Source organism: Nansenia antarctica (assembly GCF_963989245.1).
Source record: "Nansenia antarctica genome assembly, chromosome: 1".
Lineage (NCBI taxonomy): Eukaryota > Metazoa > Chordata > Actinopteri > Argentiniformes > Microstomatidae > Nansenia > Nansenia antarctica.
In genome coordinates this window covers 114,519,503-114,542,002 of record NC_137674.1, presented here as the reverse complement: position 1 = coordinate 114,542,002, position 22,500 = coordinate 114,519,503, and the positions used below count along the sequence as shown (strand labels likewise).

The following is a 22,500-nucleotide window of genomic DNA, read 5'->3' as shown; positions in this document are numbered from 1 at the left end:
TCTCTCTCTCTCTCCCTCTCTCCCTCTCTCTCTCTCTCTCTCTCTCTCTCTGTCTCTCTCTCTCTCCCTCTCTCTCTCTGTCTCTCTCTCTCTTTTTCTCTCTCCCTCTCTCTCTCCCCCCCCCCTCACCCCCCCCCCTCCTCCCCCCCCCCTCAGACAGGACCATCATCCTCTCCACCCACTACATGGACGAGGCGGACCTCCTGGGTGACCGTGTGGCGGTGCTGTCCCAGGGCCGGCTGGTCTGCTGCGGGTCGCCTCTGTTCCTGAAGGCCCGGCTGGGGACGGGGTACTACCTCACCCTGGTCCTGAGGGGGGGGCGGACCCCCGCAGCCCCCCCGGCACTGTCAGCGCCAACAAGCTGCCCCCCCCCACTAAGGTGAGACACCTAGCCCCCCCCCCTCCCACTAAGGTGAGACACCTAGCCCCCCCTCCTCCCACTAAGGTGAGTCACCTAGCCCCCCCCCCCTCCCACTAATGGCGCTTTTCCACTACCAACCCGAACCGGGCCGCATTTGCATCCGTGCCGTGCCGTGCCGTACTTTCAGAAACGCTTCTCCATTATACTGAGCGACCCGGGACTGTAGGTGGAGTTACGTGTCATAAGAGCACTTCACTGTAATAAGTGCCGCTATACAGCTCAACAGGGGAAATGCTTTTTTTTGTTGGTGAACTACCGTAATAAGCCAAAAAGTGCAACTTCTCTGCTTTCAGAAACTGTTTGAATTTTTTAGATTGGGCATATAGTTCATGAATTACGGTAGTTTGAAGGAACAATCCTGTCTGCACCGGCAGCTCGGGTTTCGGAGCAAGACAATCTATCGGCATTAGTCAAATACATGCTCACATCCAGTCATCCGCTCACTGCTGTCCATCAAAAATGGCACATCCATCAATAATATGACATAATAACAACTGCTCTGATTAGATTGCTTAGATTGTTTAATACGTCAACGGGGGGAAAAGCGAGATGAACTCGCGAGTGTCATGCTTCCTCCATTGAACGGAAAGTCCTATCTATTCCATTCAAAGTGTTTTAGTCTTCCCCCTTTCCACTGGTAATAAGGAATTGGCAAGAATAGATCGATATAAATAGATCAACATAATGCAGCACTATCATGCACAGATCAGCCTTAAAACATGTAACGTTAGATATATAACGGTGCGACTTATTTCTACGGAAAGGCTGACTGACGCGGGGCTCATTCAATCTCCGCGTTCGTTATAGATACGCTTGCAGCAGCGGGTGAACTCCCGGTTCATTGAGTTTACGGTTAAAAGCATATCTTCTCGGGGTGTCAGCGCGGTGGTTCAGGGCTCAAAATGACTGTGTAGCGATGGTGAAGTTAGCAAAGGAGTATTGTGATTGTACCACCTCCATAGCCGGTGTTATTCACGGGCAAAGACGGTGCCCTTTGCGGGTTAATAACTGTGATTTACCGTGGGTTAGGATAACAATTAAAACGTGTCCGGATAAGGGAGAGGACAGGGAATCCAAAACCATTTGAATGGTGTCGATACTACACTCCTATCACGGTCGACACAGCGCGGAGCGAATTCCCTGGTAAAACTTTTCTCTCGCCCGCTGTCAACGGGACTTTCAACCAGCAGGCGCGGTGCTGCGAGCAGCAGCGGGTGAACTCCCGGTTCATTGAGTTTACGGTTAAAAGCATAACTTCTCGGGGTGTCAGCGCGGTGGTTAAGGGCTCAAAATGACCGTATACCGATGGTGAAGTTAGCAAAGTAGTATTGTGTTTGTACCACCTCCATAGCCGGTGTTATTCACGGACAAACACGGTGCCCGGAGGCACCCTTTGCAGGTTAATAACTGTGGTTTACCGTGGGTTAGGATAACAATTAAAACGTGTCCGGATAGGGGAGAGGACAGGGAATCCAAAACCATTTGAATGGTGTCGATACTACACTCCTATCACGGTCGACACCGACATTATTTATATATACAGCATATGGATGTTACCTGCCTGTTAACTGCCGCTTTCAGTTCTACAGGACATCGCCATAATAGCGATTTTTTGTTATGCTTGTTGTAAATAAAAGTTTCTATGATGCATTGAAATGACATTAAACTAAGATAATACGATGGTTATCATATTTTTTCAAATCTTTATTAATAAGCTATTACAGAAACTGTAAGTGACATTTTCCGAGAGCGAAATCTGTTGTGGTATTTAAAGATGGCGGTTAGTGATGAAATCTATGAACATGGGATGACGATTTCCATTGACCAATCAACGGTGTGCAGCGTCACACGTCACACGCAGCCTGGCAAAAAAGTACCTTTCGGCCCGGTTCGGCTCGCTTTGGGCCAGCTCGGTTGGCAATGGAAAAAGGATAATAAACAGGGCTGACCCGGGCTAGCCCCTCCCCCTCCCACTAAGATGAGTCACCTAGCCCCTCCCCCTCCCACTAAGATGAGTCACCTAGCCCCTCCCCCTCCCACTAAGATGACTCACCTAGCCCCTCCCCCTCCCACTAAGATGACTCACCTAGCCCCTCCCCCTCCCACTAAGATGACTCACCTAGCCCCTCCCCCTCCCACTAAGATGAGTCACCTAGCCCCTCCCCCTCCCACTAAGATGACTCACCTAGCCCCTCCCCCTCCCACTAAGGTGAGTCACCTAGCCCCTCCCCCTCCCACTAAGATGACTCACCTAGCCCCTCCCCCTCCCACTAAGATGACTCACCTAGCCCCTCCCCCTCCCACTAAGATGAGTCACCTAGCCCCTCCCCCTCCCACTAAGATGAGTCACCTAGCCCCTCCCCCTCCCACTAAGATGAGTCACCTAGCCCCTCCCCCTCCCACTAAGATGACTCACCTAGCCCCTCCCCCTCCCACTAAGATGAGTCACCTAGCCCCTCCCCCTCCCACTAAGATGAGTCACCTAGCCCCTCCCCCTCCCACTAAGATGAGTCACCTAGCCCCTCCCCCTCCCACTAAGATGACTCACCTAGCCCCTCCCCCTCCCACTAAGATGAGACACCTAGCCCCTCCCCCTCCCACTAAGATGAGTCACCTAGCCCCTCCCCCTCCCACTAAGATGAGTCACCTAGCCCCTCCCCCTCCCACTAAGATGAGTCACCTAGCCCCTCCCCCTCCCACTAAGATGAGTCACCTAGCCCCTCCCCCTCCCACTAAGATGAGACACCTAGCCCCTCCCCCTCCCACTAAGATGAGTCACCTAGCCCCTCCCCCTCCCACTAAGATGACTCACCTAGCCCCTCCCCCTCCCACTAAGATGAGTCACCTAGCCCCTCCCCCTCCCACTAAGATGACTCACCTAGCCCCTCCCCCTCCCACTAAGATGACTCACCTAGCCCCTCCCCCTCCCACTAAGATGAGTCACCTAGCCCCTCCCCCTCCCACTAAGATGAGTCACCTAGCCCCTCCCCCTCCCACTAAGATGAGTCACCTAGCCCCCCCCCTCATCTCAATAATGTGTGTGTTCTAATACCTGAGGTCATGACCCCTTTGTGTGTGTTCTAGTACCTGAGGTTGTGACCCCTGTGTGTGTGTTCTAGTACCTGAGGTCGTGACCCCTGTGTGTGTGTGTGTGTGTGTTTCAGGACAGTGACTCCTCTCTGAGTGACGACACAGGGCTGGGCAGTGACGACAGCCCCTCAGGTGAGTCTGACCTCTAGGGGAAAGGTGAAAGGTCACAGGGGTCACATACCACTGCTACATTACATAACGACAATCACCAACAACCCACGCTCACTATATTACAATTAAGCAACATCACAGGAGAGGGAGATGCTGTTATACTGAATATCACAGGAGAGGGAGATGCTGTTATACTGAATATCACAGGAGAGGGAGTGCTGTTATACTGAATATCACACGAGAGGGAGATGCTGTTATACTGAATATCACAGGAGAGGGAGATGCTGTTATACTGAATATCACAGGAGAGGGAGATGCTGTTATACTGAATATCACACGAGAGGGAGATGCTGTTATACTGAATATCACAGGAGAGGGAGATGCTGTTATACTGAATATCACAGGAGAGGGAGATGCTGTTATACTGAATATCACAGGAGAGGGAGATGCTGTTATACTGAATATCACAGGAGAGGGAGATGCTGTTATACTGAATATCACAGGAGAGGGAGGGCTGTTATACTGAATATCACAGGAGAGGGAGATGCTGTTATACTGAATATCACAGGAGAGGGAGTGCTGTTATACTGAATATCACAGGAGAGGGAGATGCTGTTATACTGAATATCACAGGAGAGGGAGATGCTGTTATACTGAATATCAGCACGGCTGTGATTGGGTCGTAGGTACGAGGCCAAGTACTCTGCTCACATCCTCTTCCTCCTCTCCCTCCTCTCCCTCCTCTCCCTCCTCTCCCTCCTCTTCCTCCTCTTCCTCCTCTCCCCTCCTCCCTCTTCTTCCTCCTCTCCTCTCCCTCCCCTCCCTCCTCTCCCTCCCCTCCCTCCTCTCCCTCCTCTTCCTCCTCTTCCTCCTCTCCCTCCTCTTCCTCCTCTCCCTCCTCTCCCTCCCCTCCCTCCTCTCCCTCCTCTCCCTCCTCTTCCTCCTCTCCCTCCTCTTCCTCCTCTCCCTCCTCTCCCTCCTCTTCCTCCTCTTCCTCCTCTTCCTCCTCTCCCCTCCTCCCTCTTCTCCCTCCTCTTCCTCCTCTCCCTCCTCCCTCCTCTCCCTCCTCCCTCCTCTCCCTCCTCTCCCTCCTCCCTCCTCTTCCTCCTCTTCCTCCTCTCCCTCCTCTCCCTCCCCTCCCTCCTCTCCCTCCTCTTCCTCCTCTCCCTCCTCTTCCTCCTCCCCTCCCTCCTCTTCCTCCTCTTCCTCCTCTCCCTCCTCTCCCTCCTCTTCCTCCTCTCCCTCCTCTCCCTCCTCTTCCTCCTCTTCCTCCTCTCCCTCCTCTCCCTCCTCTCCCTCCTCTTCCTCCTCTCCCTTCTCTTCCTCCTCTTCCTCCTCTCCCTCCCCTCCTTCCTCTTCCTCCTCTCCCTCCTCCCTCCCCTCCTCCTCTCCCCCCTCCCCCCCCCCCCCTCCCCAGACCTAGCAGCCCTGCTGTCTCTGGCCCAGCGTCATGTCCCGGGGGCCAGGCTGGTGGAGGAGGGGGGGAGGGAGGCGGTGCTGAACTTCCCCCAGGCCTCCGCGGAGGACGGCAGCCTGGCAGCCTTCCTGATGGAGCTGGACCAGAGGAGGGGGGAGCTGGGGGTCTGCAGCTACGGCCTGGCCGACACCACCCTGGAGGAGGTGAGGAGAGGGGGGGGGGGGGCTGGGGGTCTGGAGGAGGTGAGGACATGCTGTCATCCAAAGCCCAGATAGGTAGAGACTCTGCAGTCCTGACAGCAGATAGGTAGAGACTCTGCAGTCCTGACAGCAGATAGGTAGAGACTCTGCAGTCCTGACAGCAGATAGGTAGAGACTCTGCAGTCCTGACAGCAGATAGGTAGAGACTCTGCAGTCCTGACAGCAGATAGGTAGAGACTCTGCAGTCCTGACAGCAGATAGGTAGAGACTCTGCAGTCCTGACAGCAGATAGGTAGAGACTCTGCAGTCCTGACAGCAGATAGGTAGAGACTCTGCAGTCCTGACAGCAGATAGGTAGAGACTCTGCAGTCCTGACAGCAGATAGGTAGAGACTCTGCCGTCCTGACAGCAGATAGGTAGAGACTCTGCAGTCCTGACAGCAGATAGGTAGAGACTCTGCAGTCCTGACAGCAGATAGGTAGAGACTCTGCAGTCCTGACAGCAGATAGGTAGTGACTCTGCAGTCCTGACAGCAGATAGGTAGAGACTCTGCAGTCCTGACAGCAGATAGGTAGAGACTCTGCAGTCCTGACAGCAGATAGGTAGAGACTCTGCAGTCCTGACAGCAGATAGGTAGAGACTCTGCAGTCCTGACAGCAGATAGGTAGAGACTCTGCAGTCCTGACAGCAGATAGGTAGTGACTCTGCAGTCCTGACAGCAGATAGGTAGAGACTCTGCAGTCCTGACAGCAGATAGGTAGAGACTCTGCAGTCCTGACAGCAGATAGGTAGAGACTCTGCAGTCCTGACAGCAGATAGGTAGAGACTCTGCAGTCCTGACAGCAGATAGGTAGAGACTCTGCAGTCCTGACAGCAGATAGGTAGTGACTCTGCAGTCCTGACAGCAGATAGGTAGAGACTCTGCAGTCCTGACAGCAGATAGGTAGAGACTCTGCAGTCCTGACAGCAGATAGGTAGTGACTCTGCAGTCCTGACAGCAGATAGGTAGAGACTCTGCAGTCCTGACAGCAGATAGGTAGAGACTCTGCAGTCCTGACAGCAGATAGGTAGAGACTCTGCAGTCCTGACAGCAGATAGGTAGAGACTCTGCAGTCCTGACAGCAGATAGGTAGAGACTCTGCAGTCCTGACAGCAGATAGGTAGTGACTCTGCAGTCCTGACAGCAGATAGGTAGAGACTCTGCAGTCCTGACAGCAGATAGGTAGAGACTCTGCAGTCCTGACAGCAGATAGGTAGAGACTCTGCAGTCCTGACAGCAGATAGGTAGAGACTCTGCAGTCCTGACAGCAGATAGGTAGAGACTCTGCAGTCCTGACAGCAGATAGGTAGAGACTCTGCAGTCCTGACAGCAGATAGGTAGAGACTCTGCAGTCCTGACAGCAGATAGGTAGAGACTCTGCAGTCCTGACAGCAGATAGGTAGTGACTCTGCAGTCCTGACAGCAGATAGGTAGAGACTCTGCAGTCCTGACAGCAGATAGGTAGAGACTCTGCAGTCCTGACAGCAGATAGGTAGAGACTCTGCAGTCCTGACAGCAGATAGGTAGAGACTCTGCAGTCCTGACAGCAGATAGGTAGAGACTCTGCAGTCCTGACAGCAGATAGGTAGAGACTCTGCAGTCCTGACAGCAGATAGGTAGAGACTCTGCAGTCCTGACAGCAGATAGGTAGAGACTCTGCAGTCCTGACAGCAGATAGGTAGAGACTCTGCAGTCCTGACAGCAGATAGGTAGTGACTCTGCAGTCCTGACAGCAGATAGGTAGAGACTCTGCAGTCCTGACAGCAGATAGGTAGAGACTCTGCAGTCCTGACAGCAGATAGGTAGAGACTCTGCAGTCCTGACAGCAGTGACGCAGCTCGTTCCACCCGCGGGGCTCCAGGACAGTGAGAAGTTGTGCTCCATTTTGTGATATCCTGTTATGCTGATGTTTTGTCCCTTGACATGAAAATAACTGTAAACGATAAACACGCTTTGTTATTATTACATTGATGTTATTAGCGTCGTCTTGTCTTCATGGCTGTATGTCTGTGACTACAGAGCTGTGCCCACCATGCTGTTAGAAGATTCCCCAAACCTCGTTTGTTGTGAAACAGTAACAGTGTGGTTCTGTGTGGTTCTGTGTGGTTCTGTAGATCTTCCTGAGGGTGGCTGAGGAGACGGGTGTCGACGCTGACCCAGAGGAGGAGAGCCCCAGACAGGCCAGTACACCCCAGGGCCAGGGGGGCCAGGGCCAGGGGGGCCAGGGGGTGCCGGCTGAAGACCCAGAGACAGGTACACACACACACCATGACACACACCAACAATCCCAGAAACGGGAAATAGGGACATAATACACACACAGTGAATGTGTGGTAAGTCCACTGACTCTCTCTCTCTCTCTCTCTGCTCTGCTGCCAGGACATAGACGGCCCCCCAAGCAAGGTACCCTGCATGTCGCTACGCCACGGGCCCAACTAGCATCTCTAGCCTTGTTAGCTTATCTACGCCACGGGCCCAACTAGCATCTCTAGCCTTATCTTAGCCTATCTAGCCGCCTTACTTCATACGTACAGAGAAATGTATGCCAGTTGTTTTGGATAAAAGCGTCAGCTAAATGGGGATTTGGGCTATTTTTGGGGGGCCGCTACCCACACGTTTAGCTGTGTTGCTCATTCCACGAATGCATGATCCTTACAAGTTGTCCTTCGTTGTAAAGGTGACTAATCAGGCTTTCCAACAATATAAAACATTGGTATTATTAAAGGGGAGGAATAATCGACCAAATTAACGTTTCCAACATAAAAAATAAAAAAAAAGTGGTTATACCAATGTTGGGGATAAGTAACATTTTCACAGAGAGGGGATCTGGTTTAATTTCCTACAGTATATCTAACTATGTCTAACTCTCTCTCTCTCTCGGCCCACCGGGCCTGGGCCTTTCCTACGCAGAGCCCCAGGAGACAGACCTGCTGAGCGGGGAGGGCCGGGGCGGGGAGCCCCTGACAGGCTGGGGCCTCACCTGGCAGCAGCTCCGCGCGCTCTTCATCAAGAGGTGGCTGTACGCCCGACGCAGCCGCAGGGGGTTCCTGGCTCAGGTAGAAACACTGTTGGAGTTATATATGGTTGCTGTATGGTTAAAAGATCTGACTGAGTGTGGACATTGTTGAGAGTAATGAGTGTAGAACTTGTGTCCATTTAGACGTCTCTCTACATTCTGGGGAATTGAGCACTTCCTGTAAGAGATGTGCCAAGAACTGTGGCATAGCTAACAATTCATTCTGCCTGTGGACAGTGCCAATAACATTTTTTTTTATTTTTTTTTATGCTATTTTCTCTGAGCTCATGTAACTTTGCTTAATAAAAGGCCTCATTTCAGCCAATTGATTTAAGTTCTTTGTGCTTTTATAGGGGTATAAACCTAACCCTAACCCTTTTATAGGGGTAGCTGCTGTTGCCCTTACTGTATGTGTACTGTCATACTCAACTAGATACATAGAGTATACAATATATTCTGTTTCATTAACTATTGTGTGTTCATGTTTCAGATGTGTTCGTGTTTCAGATGTGTTCATGTTTCAGATGTGTTCGTGTTTCAGATGTGTTCGTGTTTCAGATGTGTTCGTGTTTCAGATGTGTTCATGTTTCAGATGTGTTCATGTTTCAGATGTGTTCATGTTTCAGATGTGTTCATGTTTCAGATGTGTTCGTGTTTCAGATGTGTTCATGTTTCAGATGTGTTCATGTTTCAGATGTGTTCGTGTTTCAGATGTGTTCATGTTTCAGATGTGTTCGTGTTTCAGATGTGTTCATGTTGTTTCAGATGTGTTCATGTTTCAGATGTGTTCGTGTTTCAGATGTGTTCATGTTTCAGATGTGTTCATGTTTCAGATGTGTTCATGTTTCAGATGTGTTCATGTTGTTTCAGATGTGTTCATGTTTCAGATGTGTTCATGTTTCAGATGTGTTCGTGTTTCAGATGTGTTCATGTTTCAGATGTGTTCGTGTTTCAGATGTATTCATGTTTCAGATGTGTTCATGTTTCAGATGTGTTCGTGTTTCAGATGTGTTCGTGTTTCAGATGTGTTCGTGTTTCAGATGTGTTCATGTTTCAGATGTGTTCATGTTTCAGATGTGTTCGTGTTTCAGATGTGTTCATGTTGTTTCAGATGTGTTCATGTTTCAGATGTGTTCATGTTTCAGATGTGTTCATGTTTCAGATGTGTTCATGTTTCAGATGTGTTTCAGATGTGTTCATGTTTCAGATGTGTTCATGTTTCAGGTGTGTTCATGTTTCAGATGTGTTCATGTTTCAGATGTGTTCATGTTTCAGATGTGTTCATGTTTCAGATGTGTTCGTGTTTCAGATGTGTTCATGTTTCAGATGTGTTCATGTTTCAGATGTGTTCGTGTTTCAGATGTGTTCATGTTTCAGATGTGTTCGTGTTTCAGATGTGTTCATGTTTCAGATGTGTTCATGTTGTTTCAGATGTGTTCATGTTTCAGATGTGTTCATGTTTCAGATGTGTTCGTGTTTCAGATGTGTTCAGATGTGTTCATGTTTCAGATGTGTTCATGTTTCAGATGTGTTCATGTTGTTTCAGATGTGTTCATGTTTCAGATGTGTTCGTGTTTCAGATGTGTTCATGTTTCAGATGTATTCATGTTTCAGATGTGTTCGTGTTTCAGATGTGTTCAGATGTGTTCATGTTTCAGATGTGTTCATGTTTCAGATGTGTTCAGATGTGTTCATGTTTCAGATGTGTTCATGTTTCAGATGTGTTCATGTTTCAGATGTGTTCATGTTTCAGATGTATTCATGTTTCAGATGTGTTCATGTTTCAGATGTGTTCATGTTTCAGATGTGTTCATGTTTCAGATGTGTTTCAGATGTGTTCATGTTTCAGATGTGTTCATGTTTCAGATCGTGCTGCCTGCGGTGTTCGTGTTGATCGCGCTGCTCTTCAGTCTCATCGTCCCTCCGTTTGGGAAGTACCCCGCCCTCCGCCTGCAGCCCTCCATGTACGGGGAGCAGTACACCTTCTTCAGGTACCTGCCTCCTAACCATGTCTCCTAACCCTGTCTCCTAACCATGTCTCCTAACCTCCTAACCATGTCTCCTAACCTCCTAACCATGTCTCCTAACCATGTCTCCTAACCATGTCTCCTAACCTCCTAACCATGTCTCCTAACCTCCTAACCATGTCTCCTAACCATGTCTCCTAACCATGTCTCCTAACCTCCTAACCATGTCTCCTAACCTCCTAACCATGTCTCCTAACCATGTCTCCTAACCATGTCTCCTAACCTCCTAACCATGTCTCCTAACCTCCTAACCATGTCTCCTAACCATGTCTCCTAACCATGTCTCCTAACCTCCTAACCATGTCTCCTAACCTCCTAACCATGTCTCCTAACCATGTCTCCTAACCATGTCTCCTAACCTCCTAACCATGTCTCCTAACCATCACATCAAGGAAAGGACATGCCTGCGCTGTGCACACTGTAGATTTAAAGATTTAAAGATTTAAAGGTTTAATTGCCGGCTGGTCTTCATGGTTGAAACACAAGTGTGGGATTATAATTTCTCCTTTCATTTATGCTTTTCACCGTCCTCTGATAAAATAGTTGGATTTGAAGTCCCCACACTACACCACTGTTGAACTCCTGTTGATCTAATGCATCTTTATAAACTCTTATTGATCTAATGCATCTTTCAATTGAATTGCTATTTGCTGCTGGTCCTACTCAACTATAACATGACTGTAAATGTTCCTGGATTAACCTCCTGACCTCTGACCTCTAACCTTTGACCTCTGCCCTGGTTCAGCAACGACGCCCCAGGTGACCCGGCCATGGAGAACATTCTGGAAGCTCTTCTGGACCGGCCCGGGTTTGGAACCAGATGCATGGAGAACAACACGTAAGACACGCCTCCTCTCCTCTGTCACACACACACACACACACACACACACACACACACACACACACACACAAATGACTGTTTGTTGCAGAGATGGTTCAATCACTTCCCCCTCTCGACATTCCGTGAATGAGTTTCCATAGCGACACCACTTCGGCCCTGGATCACAGTGATGTCAGTAGTTGAGGTCATGGATCCCTGGTCCCTGGTTGACCTGCAGGTAGAACAGGCTGGGGTTGAACCGGTCTCCGTGATTGGTCAGGATGTTGAATGAACAGGGACTGAAACATTTAAAATTACGATTACAACATTTACACCTGCCGGTCTTCAATCATCCCACCATCCACAGTTCTTTAGCCTATAGCGCCCCCTACAGTCCTGTAGCTCCTCCCCCTACAGTCCTCTAGCTCCTCCCCCTACAGTCCTCTAGCTCCTCCCCCTACAGGCCTATAGCTCCTCCCCCTACAGTCCTGTAGCTCCTCCCCCTACAGTCCTCTAGCTCCTCCCCCTACAGTCCTCTAGCTCCTCCCCCTACAGGCCTGTAGCTCCTCCCCCTACAGTCCTATAGCTCCTCCCCCTACAGGCCTATAGCTCCTCCCCCTACAGGCCTATAGCTCCTCCCCCTACAGTCCTCTAGCTCCTCCCCCTACAGGCCTCTAGCTCCTCCCCCTACAGTCCTCTAGCTCCTCCCCCTACAGGCCTGTAGCTCCTCCCCCTACAGTCCTGTAGCTCCTCCCCCTACAGTCCTCTAGCTCCTCCCCCTACAGTCCTGTAGCTCCTCCCCCTACAGTCCTCTAGCTCCTCCCCCTACAGTCCTCTAGCTCCTCCCCCTACAGTCCTCTAGCTCCTCCCCCTACAGTCCTGTAGCTCCTCCCCCTACAGGCCTGTAGCTCCTCCTACAGTCCTGTAGCTCCTCCCCCTACAGTCCTGTAGCTCCTCCCCCTACAGGCCTATAGCTCCTCCCCCTACAGGCCTCTAGCTCCTCCCCCTACAGTCCTCTAGCTCCTCCCCCTACAGGCCTATAGCTCCTCCCCCTACAGGCCTATAGCTCCTCCCCCTACAGTCCTCTAGCTCCTCCCCCTACAGTCCTCTAGCTCCTCCCCCTACAGGCCTATAGCTCCTCCCCCTACAGGCCTCTAGCTCCTCCCCCTACAGTCCTCTAGCTCCTCCCCCTACAGTCCTCTAGCTCCTCCCCCTACAGGCCTATAGCTCCTCCCCCTACAGGCCTCTAGCTCCTCCCCCTACAGGCCTGTAGCTCCTCCCCCTACAGTCCTCTAGCTCCTCCCCCTACAGTCCTCTAGCTCCTCCCCCTACAGTCCTGTAGCTCCTCCCCCTACAGGCCTCTAGCTCCTCCCCCTACAGTCCTGTAGCTCCTCCCCCTACAGTCCTCTAGCTCCTCCCCCTACAGGCCTATAGCTCCTCCCCCTACAGTCCTCTAGCTCCTCCCCCTACAGGCCTATAGCTCCTCCCCCTACAGTCCTCTAGCTCCTCCTACAGGCCTGTAGCTCCCCCTAGAGGCCAGACGCTGCATGCTCCCCACAAGGTGTAAACAAGCTGGTTATGGTTCTTCATCTTGCTCACTTGTTTCAAAGATCCTCTCAGATGCCCACTGGATAGGATAGTCTATATATACTGTATATAGGAGGATAGTCTATATATACTGTATATATAGGAGGATTGGGAATTCAGCAGTAGTGTGAATATTTAATATTTTCTTTTAAAGCTGAAATGTGTTGATGTGTTGATGTGTTGATGTGTTGATGTGTAAAAAGAAATCTTAAATCATAGGGTTAGGGTTAGGTTTTGTTTGTTTAACATTCTCTTAAACCGTCTTATTTTAATCTACTGCGCTACACTGTCTCTCTGTGTTCTACCATGGCTCTTAAGTCCTATACTAACCATCTCCTTATATTACCGCTTAGTAATGTTGTATTCTCATTATATTGTTAGGCACCTTGTATTGCAATGTTCTATATATATAGAATATGATGTATCTATATATAAAGTGTTGTTTGATGTGTGTGTGTGTGTGTGTGTGTTTGTTGTGTGTGTGTGTGTGTGTGTGTTGTGTGTGTGTGTGTGTGTGTGTATGGTGTGTGTGTGTGTGTCCAGGTGTGAGGAGGGGGGGGAGGGGCGTGTGTTCGTGAGGCCTCAGGTGCAGTACTCCACCTGGCAGATGTTCTCCCAGGGGAACTGGAGCTCCGCCCGGCCCTCGCCTGACTGTGAGTGCAGCTCCCAGCAGGTCCGCAGGATGCTCCCAGAATGCCCGGCGGGTGCCGGCGGCCTGCCCCCCCCACAGGTCAGCCCCTACCCCCCCCGCCCACCCACATACACAGGTCAGCCCCTATCCCCCCCCCCCACAGGTCCCCCATGTATTTGGATAAGGCCGTCTGTTTAATGCCAGAAATGTAAATGTGTCTTTTGTTGTTTCCAGATCAGGAGGCCGACCGGGGACATCCTGCAGAACATGACGGGACGCAACGTGTCCGACTACCTGGTGAAGACCTACGCCCAGATCCTGAAGAAAAGGTAATAATAAAGACCTACGCCCCAGATCCTGAAGAAAAGGTCTCACGCGTCTCTCAGGCCGTTGGTCGTTAATATGCGCACGTTTTATACTGAGATGAAATAATGTTGTTGTTTTTTTTTCATTCACAAATTCACTATCCATCTACACTCTTCTCATAATTTCAGCCTAAAGAGAAAGAAGTGGGTGAATGAATTCAGGTAAGCAGACTTGTAACATTTAGCAAACAAGATCTAAACATGATTTTTGAGAGTATGTGACGCAGGGCCTCTCTCTGAGGTAACGTGTTATGTAACGTGTTGACCTTTGACCTCCTGTGTGGCAGGTACGGGGGCTTCTCTCTGAGGTAACGTGTTATGTATCGTGTTGACCTTTGACCTCCTGTGTGGCAGGTACGGGGGCCTCTCCCTGGGAGGCAGGCCCACCCAGGCGGCCCCCCAGGTCCACCACATAGAGGAGGCCGTCATGAACATCAGGACGCGCTACAGGGTGGCTCAGGTAGGAGCTCACCTGCTGCTCTGCTGTTACCTGCCTCAGCTCACCTGCACACGTTACCTCAGCACACGTTACCTCAGCACACGTTACCTCAGCACACGTTACCTCACGCGTTACCTCACACAACTCACTCTGTCATCCCTGGTAGTTATGATGTTGTAGTTTATTATGTTGTAGTTTGTTGTGTTGTAGTTTGTTGTGTTGTAGTTTATTATGTTGTAGTTATGATGTTGTAGTTTATTATGTTGTAGTTATGATGTTGTTGTAGTTTTATGATGTTGTAGTTTATTAAGATATGTTTCTGTGTAACAGAACAGCTCGTTGGACCAGCTGCTGGGCCGGCTACCAGACTTCCTGGGTCGACTGAACACTGAAAACAATGTTAAGGTGAGAGGTGTGTGTGTGTGTGTGTGTGTGTGTGTGTGTGTGTGTGTCTCCGTGTGTGTCTGTGTGTGTGTGTGTGTGTGTGTGTGTGTGTGTGTGTGTGTGTGTGTCTCTGTGTGTGTGTGTGTGTGTGTGTGTGTGTGTGTGTCTCTGTGTCTGTGTGTGTGTGTGTGTGTGTGTGTGTCTGTGTTTGTGTGTGTGTGTGTGTGTGTGTGTGTGTTGTGTCAGGGTGACCTCAGCTCTGTGTGTGTGTGTGTGTGTGTGTGTGTGTAGGTCTGGTACAACAACAAGGGCTGGCACGCCGTGACCTCCTTCCTCAACGTGATGAACAACGGGCTGCTGCGGGCCGCGCTGCCCCCGGAGGCCCGGAGGAGACACGGCATCACCGCCTACAACCACCCGCTGAACCTCACCAAGGAGCAGCTCACTGAGATGGCCATGTACGCTGACCCTAACCCTCTCTGACCCTAACCCTCTCTGACCCTAACCCTCTCTGACCCTAACCCTAACCCTCTCTCCTGAGACACCTGCTGACCCTAACCCTAACCCTCTCTCACTGAGACACTGAGATGGCCATGTACGCTGACCCTAACCCTAACCCTCTCTCCTGAGACACCTGCTGATCCTAACCCTAACCCTCTCTCCTGAGACACCTGCCTTTACCTTTTACTAATATTTAAATCTCAGATAAAAACCTTAATGTTTTGCAGCAGTTATGATTAAACACAAACACTTCTATCAATGTCTTTTTTCCATAAACGATTGTCTTATTTAATGTTTTATCTATTTACTTCTTATATTTGCTTTTATTAATTGTAAAAAAAATCTTACTATGCTTCCTCTTGCTGTATTTTTAAATAATGTATGTAAAGCACTTTGAATTGCCCCTGTTGTATGAAATGTGCTGTACTAATAAACCTGCCTTGTCTGTGTGTCAGGATGACCACCTCTGTGGTTATGTCTCTAACCCTCATGTCTGTGTGTCAGGATGACCAGCTAACCTAACCCTAGTGTCCCGTCCCCCCCCCGCAGGATGACCACCTCCGTGGACGTGCTGGTGTCCATCTGCGTGATCTTCTCCATGTCCTTCGTGCCGGCCAGCTTCGTGCTCTTCCTGATAGAGGAGCGGGTCAGCAAGGCCAAACACCTGCAGTTCGTCAGCGGAGTCAAACCCCTCCTGTACTGGCTGGCCAACTTTACCTGGGACATGGTGAGGAATGATCGCAAGGTTGGCAGATCGGCGGTTCGAGCCCCGGCTGGCCACATGTCGAAGTGTCCTTGGGCAAGACACTGAACCCCAAATTGCTCCCAGTGAGCGGGCCGGCGCCTGGCATGGCAGCTTGGCCGCCATTGGTGTGTGAATGTGTGTGTGAATGGGTGAATGAGAGGCCGTTGTAAAGCGCTTTGGATAAAGGCGCTATATAAGTCTGATATATAGTGATACTGATATACTGATATATTGTATGTACGTATCATATTAAGATGATATACTGTATGTACGTATCATATTAAGATGATATATTGTATGTACGTATCATATTCAGACTGATATATTGTATGTACGTATCATATTAAGACTTATATATTGTATGTACGTATCATATTAAGACTTATATATTGTATGTACGTATCATATTAAGATGATATACTGTATGTACGTATCATATTAAGATGATATATTGTATGTACGTATCATATTCAGACTGATATATTGTATGTACGTATCATATTAAGACTTATATATTGTATGTACGTACAATATTAAGATGATATATTGTATGTACGTATCATATTAAGACTTATATATTGTATGTACGTATCATATTAAGACTGATATATTGTATGTACGTATCATATTAAGACTTATATATTGTATGTACGTATCATATTAAGACTGATATATTGTATGTACGTATCATATTCAGACTGATATATTGTATGTACGTACCATATTAAGACTGATATATTATATGTATGTACCATATTCAGACTGATATATTATATGTATGTACCATATTCAGACTGATATATTGTATGTACGTATCATATTAAGACTTATATATTGTATGTACGTATCATATTCAGACTGATATATTGTATGTACGTATCATATTCAGACTGATATATTGTATGTACGTACCATATTAAGACTGATATATTATATGTATGTACCATATTCAGACTGATATATTATATGTATGTACCATATTCAGACTGATATATTGTATGTACGTATCATATTAAGACTTATATATTGTATGTACGTATCATATTCAGACTGATATATAGTATGTACGTATCATATTAAGACTTATATATTGTATGTACGTACCATATTAAGACTGATATATTATATGTATGTACCATATTCAGACTGATATATTATATGTATGTACCATATTCAGACTGATATATTGTATGTACGTATCATATTAAGACTTATATATTGTATGTACGTATCATATTAAGACTTATATATTGTATGTACGTATCATATTAAGATGATATATTGTATGTACGTATCATATTCAGACTGATATATAGTATGTACGTATCATATTCAGACTGATATATTGTATGTACGTATCATATTAAGATGATATATTGTATGTACGTATCATATTAAGACTTATATATTGTATGTACGTATCATATTCAGACTGATATATAGTATGAACATAACAGGTCGTGAGCTTAGAATTCTAAGGTTCTATCTCCGTTTAGAATTATAAGGTTCTATCTCCGTTTAGAATGATAAGGTTCTATCTCCGTTTAGAATTATAAGGTTCTATCTCCGTTTAGGGCAGTTCAGAGATATTGAGCGTCAAAGTTTTTACATTCCATTATGTTTTGTGAGATGGAACCTTTGTATTTTATGAATTACTAACTCAAAAATGTCAACATTTTAAAAATAACACCACACAGGCATTAATAAACACCTAATGGATCAGATTATGTAAAAAACTCAATTTTGACAAACATTTAGATAGAACCTTATAATTCTAACGTCACTGGGTTACATGTCTGACATGTTCATGTCCTCAGCTGAACTACGCGGTGCCGGCCAGCATGGTGGTGGGGATCACTGGGTTACATGTCTGACATGTTCATGTCCTCAGCTGAACTACTGTGTCCCGGCCAGCATGGTGGTGGGGATCACTGGGTTCCATGTCTGACATGTTCATGTCCTCAGCTGAACTACTGTGTCCCGGCCAGCATGGTGGTGGGGATCACTGGGTTACATGTCTGACATGTTCATGTCCTCAGCTGAACTACGCGGTGCCGGCCAGCATGGTGGTGGGGATCACTGGGTTACATGTCTGACATGTTCATGTCCTCAGCTGAACTACTGTGTCCCGGCCAGCATGGTGGTGGGGATCACTGGGTTACATGTCTGACATGTTCATGTCCTCAGCTGAACTACTGTGTCCCGGCCAGCATGGTGGTGGGGATCACTGGGTTACATGTCTGACATGTTCATGTCCTCAGCTGAACTACGCGGTGCCGGCCAGCATGGTGGTGGGGATCACTGGGTTACACGTCTGACATGTTCATGTCCTCAGCTGAACTACTGTGTCCCGGCCAGCATGGTGGTGGGGATCACTGGGTTACATGTCTGACATGTTCATGTCCTCAGCTGAACTACGCGGTGCCGGCCAGCATGGTGGTGGGGATCTTCCTGTGCTTCCAGCAGCAGTCGTACGTGTCTGAGAAGAACCTTCCTGCCCTGGTGCTGCTGCTGCTGCTCTACGGGTGAGGGACGTCATCTGGACACACTGGGGGGCAAGGAGGTAGAGGCTGTGTCTCAGGAGGTAGAGGCTGTGTCTCAGGAGGTAGAGGCTGTGTCTCAGGAGGTAGAGGCTGTGTCTCAGGAGGTAGAGGCTGTGTCTCAGGAGGTAGAGGCTGTGTCTCAGGAGGTAGAGGCTGTGTCTCAGGAGGTAGAGGCTGTGTCTCAGGAGGTAGAGGCTGTGTCTCAGGAGGTAGAGGCTGGTGGAGGTAGAGGCTGTGTCTCAGGAGGTAGAGGCTGTGTCTCAGGAGGTAGAGGCTGTGTCTCAGGAGGTAGAGGCTGTGTCTCAGGAGGTAGAGGCTGTGTCTCAGGAGGTAGAGGCTGTGTCTCAGGAGGGAGAGGCTGTGTCTCAGGAGGTAGAGGCTGTGTCTCAGGAGGTAGAGGCTGTGTCTCAGGAGGTAGAGGCTGTGTCTCAGGAGGTAGAGGCTGTGTCTCAGGAGGTAGAGGCTGTGTCTCAGGAGGTAGAGGCTGTGTCTCAGGAGGTAGAGGCTGTGTCTCAGGAGGTAGAGGCTGTGTCTCAGGAGGTAGAGGCTGGTGGAGGTAGAGGCTGTGTCTCAGGAGGTAGAGGCTGTGTCTCAGGAGGTAGAGGCTGTGTCTCAGGAGGTAGAGGCTGTGTCTCAGGAGGTAGAGGCTGTGTCTCAGGAGGTAGAGGCTGTGTCTCAGGAGGGAGAGGCTGTGTCTCAGGAGGTAGAGGCTGTGTCTCAGGAGGTAGAGGCTGTGTCTCAGGAGGTAGAGGCTGTGTCTCAGGAGGTAGAGGCTGTGTCTCAGGAGGTAGAGGCTGTGTCTCAGGAGGTAGAGGCTGTGTCTCAGGAGGTAGAGGCTGTGTCTCAGGAGGTAGAGGCTGTGTCTCAGGAGGTAGAGGCTGTGTCTCAGGAGGTAAACGCTGTGTCTCAGGAGGTAGAGGCTGTGTCTCAGGAGGTAGAGGCTGTGTCTCAGGAGGTAGAGGTTGTGTCTCAGGAGGTAGAGGCTGTGTCTCAGGAGGTAGAGGCTCTGTCTCAGGAGGTAGAGGCTGTGTCTCAGGAGGTAGAGGCTGTGTCTCAGGAGGTAGAGGCTGTGTCTCAGGAGGTAGAGGCTGTGTCTCAGGAGGTAGAGGCTGTGTCTCAGGAGGTAGAGGCTGTGTCTCAGGAGGTAAACGCTGTGTCTCAGGAGGTAGAGGCTGTGTCTCAGGAGGTAGAGGCTGTGTCTCAGGAGGTAGAGGTTGTGTCTCAGGAGGTAGAGGCTGTGTCTCAGGAGGTAGAGGCTCTGTCTCAGGAGGTAGAGGCTGTGTCTCAGGAGGTAGAGGCTGTGTCTCAGGAGGTAGAGGCTGTGTCTCAGGAGGTAGAGGCTGTGTCTCAGGAGGTAGAGGCTGTGTCTCAGGAGGTAGAGGCTGTGTCTCAGGAGGTAGAGGCTGTGTCTCAGGAGGTAGAGGCTGTGTCTCAGGAGGTAGAGGCTGTGTCTCAGGAGGTAGAGGCTGTGTCTCAGGAGGTAGAGGCTGTGTCTCAGGAGGTAGAGGCTGTATCTCAGGAGGTAGAGGCTGTGTCTCAGGAGGTAGAGGCTGTGTCTCAGGAGGTAGAGGCTGTGTCTCAGGAGGTAGAGGCTGTGTCTCAGGAGGTAGAGGCTGTGTCTCAGGAGGTAGAGGCTGTGTCTCAGGAGGTAGAAGCTGTGTCTCAGGAGGTAGAGGCTATGTCTCAGGAGGTAGAGGCTGTGTCTCAGGAGGTGGAGGCTGTGTCTCAGGAGGTGGAGGCTGTGTCTCAGGAGGTAGAGGCTGTGTCTCAGGAGGTGGAGGCTGTGTCTCAGGAGGTAGAGGCTGTGTCTCAGGAGGTGGAGGCTGTGTCTCAGGAGGTGGAGGCTGTGTCTCAGGAGGTAGAGGCTGTGTCTCAGGAGGTAGAGGCTGTGTCTCAGGAGGTAGAGGCTGTGTCTCAGGAGGTAGAGGCTGTGTCTCAGGAGGTAGAGGCTGTGTCTCAGGAGGTGGAGGCTGTGTCTCAGGAGGTAGAGGCTGTGTCTCAGGAGGTGGAGGCTGTGTCTCAGGAGGTGGAGGCTGTGTCTCAGGAGGTAGAGGCTGTGTCTCAGGAGGTAGAGGCTGTGTCTCAGGAGGTAGAGGCTGTGTCTCAGGAGGTAGAGGCTGTGTCTCAGGAGGGAGAGGCTGTGTCTCAGGAGGTAGAGGCTGTGTCTCAGGAGGTAGAGGCTGTGTCTCAGGAGGTAGAGGCTGTGTCTCAGGAGGTAGAGGCTGTGTCTCAGGAGGTAGAGGCTGTGTCTCAGGAGGTAGAGGCTGTGTCTCAGGAGGTAGAGGCTGTGTCTCAGGAGGTAGAGGCTGTGTCTAAGGAGGTAAACGCTGTGTCTCAGGAGGTAGAGGCTGTGTCTCAGGAGGTAGAGGCTGTGTCTCAGGAGGTAGAGGTTGTGTCTCAGGAGGTAGAGGCTGTGTCTCAGGAGGTGGAGGCTGTGTCTCAGGAGGTAGAGGCTGTGTCTCAGGAGGTAGAGGCTGTGTCTCAGGAGGTAGAGGCTGTGTCTCAGGAGGTAGAGGCTGTGTCTCAGGAGGTAGAGGCTGTGTCTCAGGAGGTAGAGGCTGTGTCTCAGGAGGTAGAGGCTGTGTCTCAGGAGGTAGAGGCTGTGTCTCAGGAGGTAGAAGCTGTGTCTCAGGAGGTAGAGGTTGTGTCTCAGGAGGTAGAAGCTGTGTCTCAGGAGGTAGAGGCTGTGTCTCAGGAGGTAGAGGCTGTGTCTCAGGAGGTAGAGGCTGTGTCTCAGGAGGTAGAGGCTGTGTCTCAGGAGGTAGAGGCTGTGTCTCAGGAGGTAGAGGCTGTGTCTCAGGAGGTAGAGGCTGTGTCTCAGGAGGTAGAGGCTGTGTCTCAGGAGGTAGAGGCTGTGTCTCAGGAGGTAGAACCGCCGTCTAATGATCGCATTAGATAAAGGTGATATATAAGTCAGTCTATATAAGTCAGTACATTTAGGTCAGGGTTTCCGTTAACCGGTAATTCCCGGACTTTGTCCGGTAAAAGTTGTTGAAGTCCGACAAATTGAAAACTCGTCGGACATAAATGTCCGGTGAAAATAATTCCCTCTAAGCACAATTTGAATACAATTCGCTAAAGTTCACATTCTGATTCCTTCTATTTTAAAAAAGACGAATATATAGGCTATGTATTTATTTTATTATGATATGATTTGACACCGGCATGATGATGACTCCTAATGTGTAGGCTGCCTATGCGAAACAGCGGTTGTTTCCGGTGTGCGCTATAACTCGTGCACAATCGAGTCGAGGCAGAGAGGAGGATAGCGATGTTTCTCTCTGTGATAGTGTGATTATGCAAGCCTTTTCTGAAAGGGATGAGAACCCGATTGTTTCAGCTTCTCCCAGGGAGAAAGTGGTAGAGTTACCATCCTCCCCGAGTCCTACCATACCATCCGCTGACAGCCTATCTCTGCCTGTAACCGGCGAGCGATTGCGTGTCGCTCAAGTAGCTGATCAGTCATTAAACAAATGTTTTTTACATGCAGCTAGTGAGGAATCTGAAATAGGGGGCAACGTAGTTTATTTCCTTAACGATGGGATATTAATGCGTAAATGGTCTCCTCCTAATGCAAATGGTTGTGAGTGGAATACTGTAAAACAAGTGGTTGTGCCTGTGGGTTATAGACAACAGGTGTTATCTGTAGCACATGAGAGCCAGTGGTCAGGACATTTAGGTATAACTAAAACTTATCAGCTGATATTGAAACATTTCTTTTGGCCCGGACTGAAGGCGGATGTTGCCAAGCACTGCCGCTGTTGCCATACTTGTCAGATGGCGGGTAAGCCTAATCAATCCATTCCACCCGCACCATTGCATCCCATTCCTGCTATAGGGGAGCCATTTGAACGTGTAATAATTGATTGTGTTGGACCTTTGCCTAGGACTAAAAGTGAAAGTCAGTATTTGCTTACTATTATGTGCGCTGCTACTCGTTTTCCCGAAGCTGTTCCGTTGCGTAACATATCAGCCAGCTCAGTGGTGAAAGCTTTAACAACGTTTTTTCCACATTCGGTCTTCCTCTTGTTATACAATCTGACCAGGGCACTAACTTTCAGTCTAAGCTTTTCAAACAAGCCCTAAGAACGTTAGGGGTACGATGTCACGCCAGAAGCCTACATGCTTGCACTGTTCAATAAAATGTTATACATCTAGACATT

At 49.3% G+C, this 22,500-nt stretch overlaps 1 protein-coding gene across 1 annotated transcript in view; it reads left to right on the top strand.

Annotated features, from left to right (window-relative positions):
- Positions 1 to 22,500, top strand: part of abca7 (ATP-binding cassette, sub-family A (ABC1), member 7) — a gene marked incomplete at its 3' end in the record, with an annotated part of 109,576 nt that overhangs the window by 75,794 nt on the left and 11,282 nt on the right. Inside the window, 16 exon segments of the mRNA XM_080530532.1 lie at positions 157 to 312; positions 315 to 379; positions 3,586 to 3,643; positions 5,040 to 5,242; positions 7,394 to 7,532; positions 8,190 to 8,335; positions 10,162 to 10,286; positions 11,068 to 11,160; positions 13,273 to 13,459; positions 13,595 to 13,689; positions 13,855 to 13,887; positions 14,080 to 14,185; positions 14,495 to 14,569; positions 14,840 to 15,006; positions 15,599 to 15,776; positions 18,204 to 18,319. Coding sequence (XP_080386658.1) covers positions 157 to 312; positions 315 to 379; positions 3,586 to 3,643; positions 5,040 to 5,242; positions 7,394 to 7,532; positions 8,190 to 8,335; positions 10,162 to 10,286; positions 11,068 to 11,160; positions 13,273 to 13,459; positions 13,595 to 13,689; positions 13,855 to 13,887; positions 14,080 to 14,185; positions 14,495 to 14,569; positions 14,840 to 15,006; positions 15,599 to 15,776; positions 18,204 to 18,319 — 1,942 coding nt within the window.